The sequence below is a fragment of the Bos javanicus genome, chromosome 2, assembly GCF_032452875.1.
Source record: "Bos javanicus breed banteng chromosome 2, ARS-OSU_banteng_1.0, whole genome shotgun sequence".
NCBI classification, from domain to species: domain Eukaryota; kingdom Metazoa; phylum Chordata; class Mammalia; order Artiodactyla; family Bovidae; genus Bos; species Bos javanicus.
The window spans coordinates 91259988-91273863 of record NC_083869.1 but is presented as its reverse complement, the minus strand read 5'-3'; the positions used below and the strand labels follow the sequence as shown (position 1 = coordinate 91273863).

Genomic DNA, 13876 nt, shown 5'->3' with positions numbered 1-13876 from the left:
CTGTGTTCCCTTTGCCAGGGAATGTGTGCTCTCTGCAGGCAGGATAGATTTCAAACAGGAAAGGGAGGACTAAGTTGATCACTCTGAAATCCAGTCAAGTCGGGAAGATCCTCTGGAGAAGGAAATGGCAACCCACTCCAGTATTCTTGCTTGTAGAATCCCATGGACAAAGGAGCCTGGCTGGCTGCAGTCCATCGTGTTGCAAGAGTCGGACATGACTTAGCATCTAAACCACCACCAATCAGATAAGTTACTCTTTGTCTGCTATGAAGAAACTAGTAAGGGAATGGAAACAGGCCAGACATACACTTTTTTTTTCAGGCATATACTTTTGAGCTATATTAGCACATGAGTTGGGGTAGGGAAGAGAGGTTCTCCTGATACTGTGAAGACTTGTACTCTTCACTGATTTTGCCTAAGCCTGCATCCCTAGTGGCTCAGTTCAGTTCAGTTCAGTCGCGTCCTACTCTATGCGATCCCATGAACTGCAGCACGCCAGGCCTCCCTGTCCATCACCAACTCCCGGAGTCTATCTAAACCCATGTCCATTGAGTCGGTGATGCCATCCAACCATCTCATTCTCTGTCGTCCCCTTCTCCTCCTGCCCTTAATCTTTCCCAGCATCAGGGTCTTTTCAAATGAGTCAGCTCTTCGCATCAGGTGGCCGAAGTATTGGGAGTTTCCACTTTGAAATCAGTGCTACCAATTAACACCCAGGACTGATCTCCATTAGGATGGACTGGTTGGATCTCTTTGCAGTCCAAGGGTCTCTCAAGAGTCTTCTCCAACACCACAGTTCAAAAGCATCAATTCTTTGGCACTCAGGTTTCTTTCTAGTCCAACTGTCACATCCATACATGACCACTGGAAAAACCATAGCCTTGACTAGACAGACCTTTGTTGACAAAGTAATGTCTCTGCTTTTTAATATGCTGTCTAGGTTGGTCGTAACTTTCCTTCCAAGGAGTAAGCGTCTTTTAATTTCATAGCTGCAGTCACCATCTACAGTGATTTTGGAGCCCAGAAAAATAAAGTCAGCCACTGTTTCCACTGTTTCCCCATCTATTTCCCATGAAGTGATGGAACCGGATGCCATGATCTTAGTTTTCTGAATGTTGAGCTTTAAGCCAACTTCTTCACTCTCCTCATTCACTTTCTTTTTTTTTTTTTTTTTCTTTTTTTTTTTTAAAGGCGATGTAGGCCCCATGACCAGCTGAGGGTCTGACCATCCCCACCCACGTCACCCCTGCAGAAGTACGGAGGACTTGCCGGGCTGACCTCCTCATTCACTTTCATCAAGAGGCTTTTGAGTTCCTCTTCACTTTCTGCCATAAGGGTGGTGTCATCTGCATATCTGAGGTTATTGATATTTCTCTCAGCAGTCTTGATTCCAGCTTGTGCTTCATCCAGCCCAGTATTTCTCATGATGTACTCTGCGTGTAAGTTAAATAAGCAGGGTGACAATATACAGCCTTGACGTACTCCTTTTCCTATTTGGAACCAGTCTGTTGTTCCATGCCCAGTTCTAACTGTTGCTTACTGACCTGCATACAGGTTTCTGAAGAGGCTGGTCATGTGGTCTGGTATTCCCATCTCTTTCAGAATTTTCCACAGTTTGTTGTGAACCACACAGTCAAAGGCTTTGGCATAGTCAGTAAAGCAGAAGTAGATGTTTTTCTGGAACTCTCTTGCTTTTTCAATGATCCACTGGATGTTGGCAATTTGATCTCTTGTTCCTCTGCCTTTTCTAAAACCAGCTTGAACATCTGGAAGTTCACGGTTCGCATATTGCTGAAGCCTGGCTTGGAGAGTTTTGAGCATTACTTTACTAGCATGTGAGATGAGTGCAGTTGTCCTGTAGTTTGAGCATTCTTTGGCATTGCCTTTCTTGGCTCAGTGGTAAAGAATTCGCCTGCCAACGCAGGAGACTCAGGTTCGATCCCTGGGTTGGGAAGATCCCCGGGAAAGAAAATGACAATCCACTCCAGTATTCTTGCCTCAGAAATCTCATGGACAGAGGAGCCTGGCAGGCTACAGTCCATGGGGTGGGTTGCAAAGGGTCAGATCCAGCTTAGCAACTAAACAGCAAGAACAAAGCATCAGTGTAGTTGAAGAAACCAGCAGTTTGTCATACGACTGGATTGACCATCACACTGATGGGATGGGAAAACTAATTGAAAACCATCAAGAGCAACTAAAGACAGGCAGAAAATGAAGGGGAAAAATGAACTGCTAGTTTTCCCTCAAGACTAGTGTCAGACAATGTAGTGCTTATATCAAGTCCATTATCCCTCCATACTGCTTTCTATCCCAAATCATGTCCAGCCAAGTTACCAGCATAGCACACGAGAGGTTGTGTAGTTAGATGATGACTGATCTCTCTGTCCAGAAATCCAGTAGGATACACGAAGGAGAATATCCAGCAAGTATCTGGAAGAGTGGCTACCTGTGGACTTTATATTTTTGTCCTTGTTCCATATAATGCTTTTATGTAAACCTACTTTGTCTGATATTAATGCGGCCATCATCCCCGCTTTCATTGTGTTTGCACTATATTTACCTGGTATGTCTTAACTAATACTTGTCTCTGTCATCTTATTTTAGGTGGATCCTGAGTAGCATGTAGTTGGATATAGTATTTTTTTTATGATTTGAGATTAAAGAATCTATTTAAGAGGAAACTTGCATTTATTATACTAAACAGTATAATTGTTCTTATTCTGTGATCTTTGTTTGCACTGTTTATGTTGCCTTACTCCTGTTTTTTCAATCTTCTTTTGCTTTTGCTAGTTTTTCTTGTTGCCTTGTTTTGCTCCTAGTAATTTAGAAATTAGACACCCTATTTTTATTTGATTAGTAATTACTTCAAAATAAAAGGAAAGGAAACTTCTATTTCTTTCCCAACATTAAGAATACATTAGTCATCTGTTGATTCCCCTCAAAATGAGTCACACACTTTAGTACCTCCTTTTGTTCCTACCTCCCACCATTGATTGGAATCACTTGGGCTTTTAAAACTATTATTATTATTTCTTTTTTTTTTTTTTCACATTTCATTAAGGAACACTTCACATTTGCATTTCCTAAATGTAGCCCTGTTAGCCTTGTTAAGAACAATTACTTAGACCATTAATTTTTAAGTTTACAAATGGTTACAGTTTTCACCTCTATTTCTTTTACAACATGTCTCCCTTATACTTAAGATCTTTATTTTTTTAATTTATTGGATGCTAAAATATTCCTTTAAGTGACTTTTAAAGAAGAATATATATCTGAATCTTTGCATAGCTGAGGATATATAATAAATGTGTTTTCTTCTGAAATAGCAGTTAATCCATAGCAAGTTTTCCTGAGGAAATAATAGCAGGATGCAGAGATGTGTGTATAAGTTCATTTGTCAGTATTTTTACAAAAGCAAAAATTAGAAACTAAGAAGTGTCTGCAAGTAGACACTTGGTTGAACAAAAAATTATTGCCAGTCATTATTGGAAAATCATAACAGTTGATCATTTTGTTACCTAATTATTATGTCATTAATCTCTCAGCCTGTTATTTATGCAAGTTATAATTAAAATATAAATTTAGACCATACAAAGTAAACAGTGTGTTTAGCTATTAACATTAATACTCTATTTAGTATCTGTTTCAGTTTTTCAACTAAATATTGGCTAAATGGATACTTATTATTGAAAATATATTTAAAGAAATTTAATTTTAGTCTGTTTCTTGTAGTCACTCCATGGATTTTTTTGGGCAGCACAGATCAGAAGATAACCAGTCAGTAGTCAGTAGAATGCAGAAGAAATACTGGAAAACCAAACAGGTCTTCATCAAAGCAACTGGAAAGAAGGAGGATGAGCACGTGGTGGCATCTGATGCTGAACTGGATGCTAAACTTGAGGTAAATTCTTATAAGGATTCAGCGTTTTGCATATAACTTGTTGTTATTTGGGACTACTAGGGGGACTATGACAAGTTTCACACTGAAGAGCTGACCTGGATACATGTAGAATTTGATAATAGAATAGTTGTATCTATTTGTTGATCAGATCTTCTGGATAAGCAAGCCATAGCAAATTGTGCATTGGCAGAGCTGGAGTCCATAGTAGGTAGACCATGAACTAGATAATTTCTCTGGCACTAGTGTAATACTTTGTGTGCTATGTAAGTGAATTAGTTATGTTCTAATGGGACCATATACTCATTATGTATCATGTCACTAGTATTTTGTACTACTTTTATCTGAAGTCTATACCTCACTGACATAGTGATAATTATAGATTACTGAGATCAAATAGTGAGTGAGGATTTTACAAGTTGGAGTTTTTGTTTCTCTTATTAAGGATGGAGTTTAAAGTATGTCATAATGTATTTTTGGCTGTTTTTTATTTTAAATAAAAGAAATAATTACCATGAAACAACTTTAAACCTATATGTAAACTTATACTTTTAAGTAATCAAGCTAATTAGAAGAAAGGTCTCATGTATATTAATGAAGTCTGAATTTTTTAATGCAGATTTGCCAATTCCATGTGTATATACTAATTTAGGTAACCTTTTACAAACATTTCTAGCCAGAGGCTCTGTTATGCTTAAAAATATAATGATTTGTTGGGATTCTTAAAAATATAGGTCTAATAATTATAGGTCTAATAAATAAATATAGGTCTAAAAAATATAGGTCTAATAAAATGTCTTAATTTACTAAGTAATTTTTTCTATAATTCTGATCACTGCCATAACAAATATGAAAATAAAAATTATTTCTATTTAGCCAGATTTTACTATTTGTGTTAAAAAGTATTCTTCTTAGGATTGAGTGACAAATTGTGAAAAAAAAAATGAAGGGGCTTTATTATAAGTAATATGTTTTATCACTAAGGGAACTCTTCACTACCCATTCATGTATTCCCACAGAAGTAGATTTTTTGTGTTTTATTTCACATTGATAGGTAATCTGTGGGTGACATTTTATATTCAGTGTTATTTTTGTCCATTAGAGAATTATTTGGAATCACCCAAGAACTTTCTCCCACAATTGTATTATCTTTTTTAAGAATGAGAAATATTTTCAAGTATACATATGCATCAAGTATGTACTTAGATTATCATGTTGTACACTTTAAATATATTACAATTTTATACCTCACTAAAACAGAAAAATATTTTTGTTGTAAAAATGAAAAGCAAAAAAAATAAATAAAATAAAAAAAAAAAGAAAAGCAATAGCATATGTATCTTTCAAGGACCCATGGGGGGGAAATCAACTGTAATTGCTTCACCATAGTGTTAATGGAACTATTATTTTTGTATTCTTTTCTAATCTTCCACATGGACTTACAGCAGCTCTGGCTTCCCTGGTAGCTCAGATGGTAAAGAATCTTCCTGTGATGCAGGAGACCCAAGTTTGATCCCTGGGTTGGGAAGATCCCCTAGGGAAGGAAATGGCAACCCCACTCCAGTATTCTTGCCTGGAGAATTCCATGGACAGAGGAGCCTGGTGGCTACAGTCCTTGGGGTTGCAAAGAGTTGGACACAACTGAGCAAGTTAACACACACACAAATACATATACCAAGTGCAATTCAAACATACTTAAACTTATGTGGAAAATTGATAGTCACTCCTGCATTTAGAATTTAGTATCTGTTATCAGTCTTCCTTTGGCCTGATCAAACATCAAAATAAAAGCAAAACTGCTATAGGGATGGGCTTCCCTGGTGGCTCAGGCAGTAAAGAATCCACCTACAATGCAGGAGACCCCTGCATTGTTTGATTCCTGGGTCAGGAAGATCCCCTGGAGAAGGGATAGGCTTCCCACTCCAGTATTCTTGGGCTCCCCTGGTGGCTTAGCTGGTAAAGAATCCACCTGCATTGGGGGAGACGTGGGTTCGATCCCCGGGTTGGGAAGATCCCCTGAAGAAGGGAAAGGCCACCTACTCCAGTATTCTGGCCTGGAGAATTCCATGGACTGTATAGTCCATGGGGTCACAAAGAGTCAGATACAACTGAGCAACTTTCACTTTCACTTTCTCTGGTGGCTCAGTCAGTAAAGAATCCACCTACAATGCGAGAGACCTGAGTTCGATCCCTGGGTTGGGAAGATCCCCTGGAGGAGGGCATGGCAACCCACTCCAGTTTTCTTGCCTGGAGAATCCATGCACAGAGGAGCCTGGCTGTAGTCCACGGGGTCACAAAGAGTTGGACATGACTGAGCCACTAAGTTTGAAATGGGAGTCTATTAGATATTTTATTTTTTTGTTAGCTATTGGCAGCAGTGGTAATGAAGGGATTAATATTCATGGAAAATTCTAAACAAAAATAACCTGAAGGTAATTTATTTTTGTTGTTATAACAACATTATTTAATTTTTATGGTAAATTCATTGACCTATTTTTCTTAGACCAATATTGGAGAAAAGCCAGACTCTAAGTTACTTAATATTGTCTAAAACTATCTATACTCTTTTCATCAGTGGTAGACAGTATTTAATGTACATTTTTAAATTGCTATTTAGATAGTTTGGAGCTGAGGGGAGGACAAACTCCACAGTCATAAATTTTTATTAGTTTCCATGTATTTATCATCATTTTTTCCAACTCTAATGGGAGAAAGCTAAATGTGCTTTCTACATCTGAAATAAAACCAAAACTGAAGTATATCACAGTCAAGGAAAATAGACAATACCTATGAGAAAATGTTTTGCTTTTGAAGTGTTTTTTTATATTTTGTATTTGCTTATGGTTCTTTAAATTGTCCTAATAAAATTTATATTTCAAAGGTTTTTCACTCCATTCAAGAGACATGTACTGAACTTCTGAAGATAGTTGAGAAATATCAGCTAAGACTCAATGGTATGAAATCATAGATATCTATCCACCAACAATTCCTGCTTAAAATAAATATTCATTTGCATTTTTGGAGATGAAAGATTTAATGTAAAAATAGTAATTTACTGAACTATTTTGGAATCGTTTCTTATGACAAAAATGAATATTTACAGTGATCTACCCTGAAATCCCCCAGCATGCTCAATTCATCAAATCCTCTGACACAGATTGATTTTGCTGAGTTTAGTTTTCCTTCCCAGAGTCTTAAGTGGATTTTTTTCCATCATTTAAAAGCTCTCTTTCTCCACCCCTACTTGCTCTAGCAGTTACCCTTCATTTCTCTGCTCCTTTCACAGGAAATTTTGACATAATTATCTGTACACACAGTCTCTATTCCTTCTCCTTCTCTTCTGCTCACCCGGTCAAGTTTTCATCCCCTTCACTCCACCAAATCACTCTTGTCACAGTCATGAAGAACTTAATTCTGGGACCAGTTCTCAGTCGTTGTCACATTATTTAACACAGTTGATTTTCCCTCCTCCTTGAGACACTGTACTCTCTTCACTTGGCTTCCAGGTACCAGCATTCCTGGATTTCTTCTTAATGGTTGTTCCTTCTCAGTATCCTCTAACTGCTGGAACCTCCTCTCTTCTTCACCTCTTCTGGTTAGAACTCAATCTTTGAATCTCTCCTCCTGCCTTACTGGGCATGGCCACCTCTCTGATCCTGGTTTCTTCCCTGGTCTCATCTCCTAAAACTCTCTCCTTCTGAGCCATTAATCTCCTCTACAGTAGTCTTATCTGCATACCTAATCCTCTTTAGGTATTTGGTCAAGTGTCATCTTATTAGTGAGTCCTTCTGACTCCCATATCTGAAATGAAATATACCCCTCTTTCTCATCAATCTCTGTCTACTTAACAATAGCACTTAACAGTATTCAACGTTCTGTATATTTTATCTGTTGTTTTTCTTACCACCACTAGAATATGCTCTCCTTAAGGATAGAAACTTGTGTGTTTATTTCTGTATCTCCTAGCCTTGAAACAGTGTCTAGCATATAGTCCATGTGCAGTGCATATTTGCTCAATGAATGATTTCTTTGTGCAGCAATGTAAATTAGTATCAAAAGTTGATAATCAAAGTTCATATATTTTCCATTAAGGCAAGAAATCCATTATAGCATGATAATTTTTTTAGTGCCTGCCATGTGTAAAACTATGTATTTTTCCCCAGGAAACAGTTGGAGAAACAACTTTCTGTAATAAAATAAGAGACAAAGAATAGTATGTAATTGAATTCAGGATTGTGATGCAGACATGCCTCTGAATTCTCTTGGAGTAAAAAATAACTGTATTAGACAGATTGGCAGCTACTTAGATGGGAACGGAAGTAAAACTCAAAGGGTTTATAGAAGTTGAATATGTGGGGAAAAAAGGGAGTCAGAGTCAAGGGAATAAAGTTGAAGGGTGAGAAGCATGACAGAAGAGTTTGTAATGGAGAATAATAGGGTGATATACGAGCAAAGGAAGGTTCCAGTCGGATTGCTAAGGACCTTAAATATTTTACCAAGCAGTAAAATGGACCAAGGGAGTCATTGAATCAAGCAGTCATTGGACCAAGGGAGTTCTGTGATAGAAATGGAAATGTAAAGAAACACTGGCCGGTTTGTGCATCCTGCATTTTGTCCTGGAATCACCAGATCATTTAGCACGCTGGTAGAGCATTTCAGGGAAGCCTGAAGACAGGGAAGCCTGGTGTGCTAAAGTCCATGGGGTCGCAAAGAGTCGGACACGACTGAGTGAACAACAATAAAGAGAAAGTATATGATAAAATCTATATCTGTACATCTCCTTATCCTGAAATGTTCCAGTTCAGTTCAGTCGCTCAGTCGTGTCCAACTCTTTGCGACCTCATGGACTATAGCACACCAGGCTTCCCTGTCCTTCACCATCTCCCATAGCTTGCTCAAACTCATGTGCATTGAGTCGGTGATGCCGTCCAACCATTTCATCCTCTGTCGTCCCTTTCTCCTCTTGCCTTCAATCTTTCCCAGCATCAGGGTCTTTTCTAATGAGTCAGCTCTTCACGTCAGGTGGCCAAAGTACTGGAGCTTCAGCATCAGTCTTTCCAATGAATATTCAGAACCAATTTCCTTTACAATTGACTGATTTGATCTCCTTGCAGTCCAAGGCACTCTCAAGAATCTTCTCCAACACAACAGTCAAAAGCATCAATCCTTTGTCGCTCAGCCTTCTTTATGGTCCAACTCTCACATCCATACATGACTACTGGAAAAACCATAGCTATGACTAGACGGATCTTTGTTGGCAAAGTAATGTCTCTGTTTTTTAATATGCTGTCTAGGTTTGTCATAGCTTTCTCTTTAAGATTGTATATAACTGTGTGATTTCTTGAAGACTATTTGGTTAATAGATCTTCTGTTGAGACTAACATCAGACCATTGCATAGATTCTTCCAGCACTGTAAACCTTTATGAGAATCTCTTGACTGGGGAAGGACACATAGGAGTAGGGTCTCAGTGGGTTTTGGCATCAGGTCTCAGCACCAAATCAGCACAGACTCAGCTTCATCTCCTTCCCTTTCTGCACTGATAAGGGTGAGGCTCAATTACGGTTACTGTTCAGTTGATATTTGATAAGGAGGTGGTCCATGTTTTGTGAGGCTTTTCCGGATCATCATCTACAAATTAATATCTTTTTCTAGTAGTTTTCATTGAGGTATATTTTATGAATTTTATGAAGTTCTGATTCAGAGGAAATGTGTAACTGGTACATCTCTGAGGTAATTGGAATATTAACAAGATTCCTCAGATCCAATCCACTCTTGATCAGGCAAACTGTTTATAAAACAGCACATGTTTTTTTCAGACGAGACTACAGATGTGTAGACGCCCTCTCTCAAACACCACATGCCCTCCTAGGGACTTCCTTGTAGGCACTACTAGTGGGAGGACCAGTGAGGGGGCAGCTAGCAGGTGAGAAGGCCCGAGTTCCCCTGCTGCTTCAGAGGGACTCAAGGGACTTCCCTTTCAGTGTTTAACTTCAGTTTTTCCATCAGTAAACTAGAGTGAAACGAGTCATGACATTTGTCATGTTTTTCACTTTAAGCTCACAGTGTGAACACTTTATGGGCTCACCTCACCTGTTGGTCTTATTGTGATGAAAAGTCATCTTCCACTAGATCAGTACTTCTAAAACTTTGTGGTGAAGGGTCATTGTTTTATTTTCAATCTGTCGTCAGCTGACACTTTTGAAAATACAATAAAAAATTTTTAGAAAAACAAAATTAAAAAGACATGCACAAATATAAGCATACTTTTTGGTGATTAGAGTCAACAGATATAAGATAGTCAAACAGGTAAAAGTTTCTTAATGGTATCTTAGTGTGAGTATTTGTCGCAAGCTGGTAGCAAATGGTCCACAGATCAGACCATTGGACTAGCCTGGCCAGCACTGGTCCACAGACCACACTTTGAGTAGTATTGCACTATGTGACAACTTTTAGGGTTTTAGCAGCAAAATTGTGGGCAATTGTGAATCTGTGGTACTGAACATAGACGATGAAGCCAGGATGGGAGACAAGAATAAGTTTAAATAGGCCACCAAATACTTTATAAGTGCTAATGATCCTAATATGCATCTCTGCACATTTGAAAATGTGTCATCTGTGGTTTTATCATTTTGGAATTTTTTTTTTTTTCCACTAAAGATCAGTCTCTCCCAAAGTGAGGTCTATGGAGTCACTGATCAGAACCATCTGAAATTCTTGTTTAAAAAAAAAAAAAAAAAGAGATCCTCAGACCTGTAAAATCAAAGTCTGTGGAAACAGAGCCCAGGAATTTACATTTTAAAAACAAGTCTCTCTCCTCCTGCCCCTAAGTAATTGTTAAGTATAGAGAATTATTGCTGTGAGAATGTTAGTTGTATATGTGTGTGTTTTAAACAAATGATGAAATGAAACAATGAACTATACTGTAATTTTTCCCCTAGTTATATCGGAGGAAGAAAACGAACTAGGGCTCTTTTTAAAGTTCCAAGCAGAACGGGATACAACGCAGGCTGGGAAAATGATGGATGCCACTGGCAAGGCACTCTGTTCTTCAGCCAAGCAAAGGTTTATCATGGTTTTGCATCATCTTTAACTTTATAGTCAGTATGACAGTTTTGATGTATGTAACTAAATTTAAATATTTTAAGGTTTCTCTTGATTCCAGTGGAAGGTTAAAAGAGAAGAATTGTATATTGCAGTATATAACTGTTTTGATGCCTAACTCTTATTTTGTACTTAAAATCATTACTTAAAATTTTATATTCATAGGTTGCTTAATTCCTGGAAATAGCCTTTAGGCCTGTATTTAAATTTCTTAAGTGGTTTAGTGAAATAGAGGCAACCAATGGCTAAAATTTAAGTATGTGTATATATATTTTTTTTTTTCACTTTTTGGATGCTGTACCATCTATGAGTACATTGGAACATGTCTTTTTAAGCAGAGGAAATATTTTCTTAATTACATACTTTACATTTATTATTTTATAACTTTTTAGCATAAAGATACTTGTTACAAAGAATCCTCTGCAATTACTAAATTCAGCCAACATATTTCCTTTTTTTAGAGAAAAATAAAAGCAGGCTTTATCAGACCTGTAAATGGCATTGCATAACTTAAGTGGCTTTATGCTGAAACACCACATTAGTGCAAAAGTCCATCTTTAAGGAGATGATCGAGGGACATGAAATACAAGTCCCTCCATTCACTAAGTCAGAGTCAGAAGCAGATAGAGAAACTGGGTTTGACTTATGTTTCTTAAATCCTTTATTTCTCTTGTTCTCATCCTCAGATGCTATGGATTTTGTCCTCATTAGCTCATCTAGCATTTTATCTACTTTTCTAACACCCAGATTTTCCTTCAATTTTTCAAAAAACCCCAACTTTCTGCTTATAGGAACATGCTTTATAAATACAGGATCTCATTTACTCATGAAATTCTTTTCTAAGTGGCAGATTTACTTGGCAGATCATTTATACATGGTAAACATCCCAAAATGTTGCAAAAATGATGTATTCCCTAAAAGAAGAAAAAGGAGAAATACGAACATTACCTATATTAACAATTCAGAGTTAGCTGTATGAGCCTTATTGCTTTCTAATTTTCTTAGGCATCTTAATAATTTCCTGTTTATAGACTCATCTTGACAGCAAATTCTGCTTTATGGTTGTCTTTATTTTGCTTGTGGGATGTACATTCCTCTGATTTTTACCTCTCTGTCATTAGATTGGCCCTGTATACTCCCCTGTCTCGACTTCAGCAAGAAGTAGCAACATTCAGTCAAAGGGCGATATCTGATACCTTGACGACAATTAATCGGATGGAGCAGGCGCGCACAGAATACAGAGGAGCCCTGCTGTGGATGAAAGATGTATCTCAAGAACTGGACCCAGACACCTTAAAACAAGTGGAAAAGTTCCGAAAAGTATGAAAATACATCCTTTTAATTTATTTTTTTGAACCTCTACAGAATAACTTAAGAGCATAAAACATCAGACTAGTTTTGGAAAATGTGTTATATTACAAATTCTTAAATTGCTTGGAAATCTCCAGTTGAAGTAAATATAAAAAGTTGTCACGCACTTTTTTTTTTCCCCCCACTATTTGGCGTAATAGATATAATTGCCTTTCAAATATTGCTTACCTGGGCTTTTAGGAGTGGTTTTCAGGAGGAAAGTCATTCATTAAGTAGGGAAAGTACTTAAGTGAAAACTCATGTAAAGTGATTATTAATTATAAGTGAAGGTTATCAAATTTTTCATTCTGCCACAATACATAAGTTTGACCACAAACTTTTAAAGCAACTGTGTGTGTGAACATACCAGTTCAGTCACTCATTTCTTACTCTTTGCAACCCCATGGACTGCAGCACACCACAAACTTTTAAAGCAACTGTGTGTGTGAACATATCAGTTCAGTCAGTTCAGTCACTCATTTCTTACTCTTTGCGACCCCATGGACTGCAGCACACCAGGCTTCCCTGTCCATCACCAACTCCTGGAGCCTATTCAAACTCATGTCCATCACGTTAATGATGCTAACCAACCATCTCATCCTCTGTCATCCCCTTCTCCTTCTGCCTTCAGTCTTTTCCAGCATCAGGGTCTTTTCAGTGAGTCATTTCTTCACATCAGGTGGCCAAAGTATTGGAGTTTCAGCTTCAGCATCAGTCCTTCCAATGAACATTCAGGACTGACTTCCTTTAGGATGGATTGGTTGGATCTCCTTGCAGTCCAAGGGACTCTGAAGAGTCTTCTCCAAGACCACAGTTCAAAAGCATCAATTCTTCAGCGCTCAGCTTTCTTTATAGTCCAACTCTCACATCCATATTTGACGACTGGAAAAACCATAGCTTTGACTAGACAGACCTTCATTGGTAAAACAATGTCTCTGCTTTTTAATATGCTGTCTAGGTTGGTCATAACTTTTCTTCCAAGGAGCAAGCATCTTTTAATTTCCTGGCTGCAGTCACCATCTGCAGTGATTTCGGAGCCCAGGAAAATAAAGTCTCTCACTGTTTCCATTGTTTCCCCATTGATTTGCCATGAAGTGATGGGACCGGATGCCATGATCTTAGTTTTCTGAATGTTGAGTTTTAAGCCAACTTTTTTACTCTCCTCTTTCAATCAAGAGGCTCTTTAGTTGCTCTTCGCTTTCTGCCATAAGCGTGGTGTCATCTGCGTATCTTAGATTCTTGATTATTTCTCCCAGCAATCTTGATTCCAGCTTGTGCTTCATCCAGCCTGGCGTTTCACATGATGTGCTCTGCATATTAGTTAAATAAGCTAAATAATCTATTTATTATAAATTGTATCCCCTGAATTTACCATACATAAATAGTGAAATTCATTCACTCTGGGACTTCCCTGGTAGTCCAGGGGCTAAGTCTCCATGCTCTCCATGCAGGGGGCCTCGGTTCCATCCCTGGTCAGGGAACTAGATCCCACATGTCCCAACTAAGAGTTTGCATGCTGCGTGCC

General features: G+C 38.0%; 1 protein-coding gene across 8 annotated transcripts in view; it reads left to right on the top strand.

The window, feature by feature from the left end:
- Nucleotides 1–13876, top strand: part of ICA1L (islet cell autoantigen 1 like) — a 58239-nt gene that overhangs the window by 16983 nt on the left and 27380 nt on the right. For 5 of the 8 annotated variants that reach the window (XR_009729852.1, XM_061382031.1, XM_061382041.1 and 2 more), the window contains exons 2-5: nt 3733–3901; nt 6780–6852; nt 10839–10962; nt 12123–12321. Coding sequence is in view for 7 of the 8 variants with exons in the window: in XM_061382041.1 (XP_061238025.1) it covers nt 3733–3901; nt 6780–6852; nt 10839–10962; nt 12123–12321 (565 nt within the window). In the remaining variant the exon portion in view is untranslated. The remainder of the gene's footprint in view (nt 1–3732; nt 3902–6779; nt 6853–10838; nt 10963–12122; nt 12322–13876) is intronic. The other 3 variants (XM_061382058.1, XM_061382064.1, XM_061382074.1) reach the window with 2 other exon arrangements.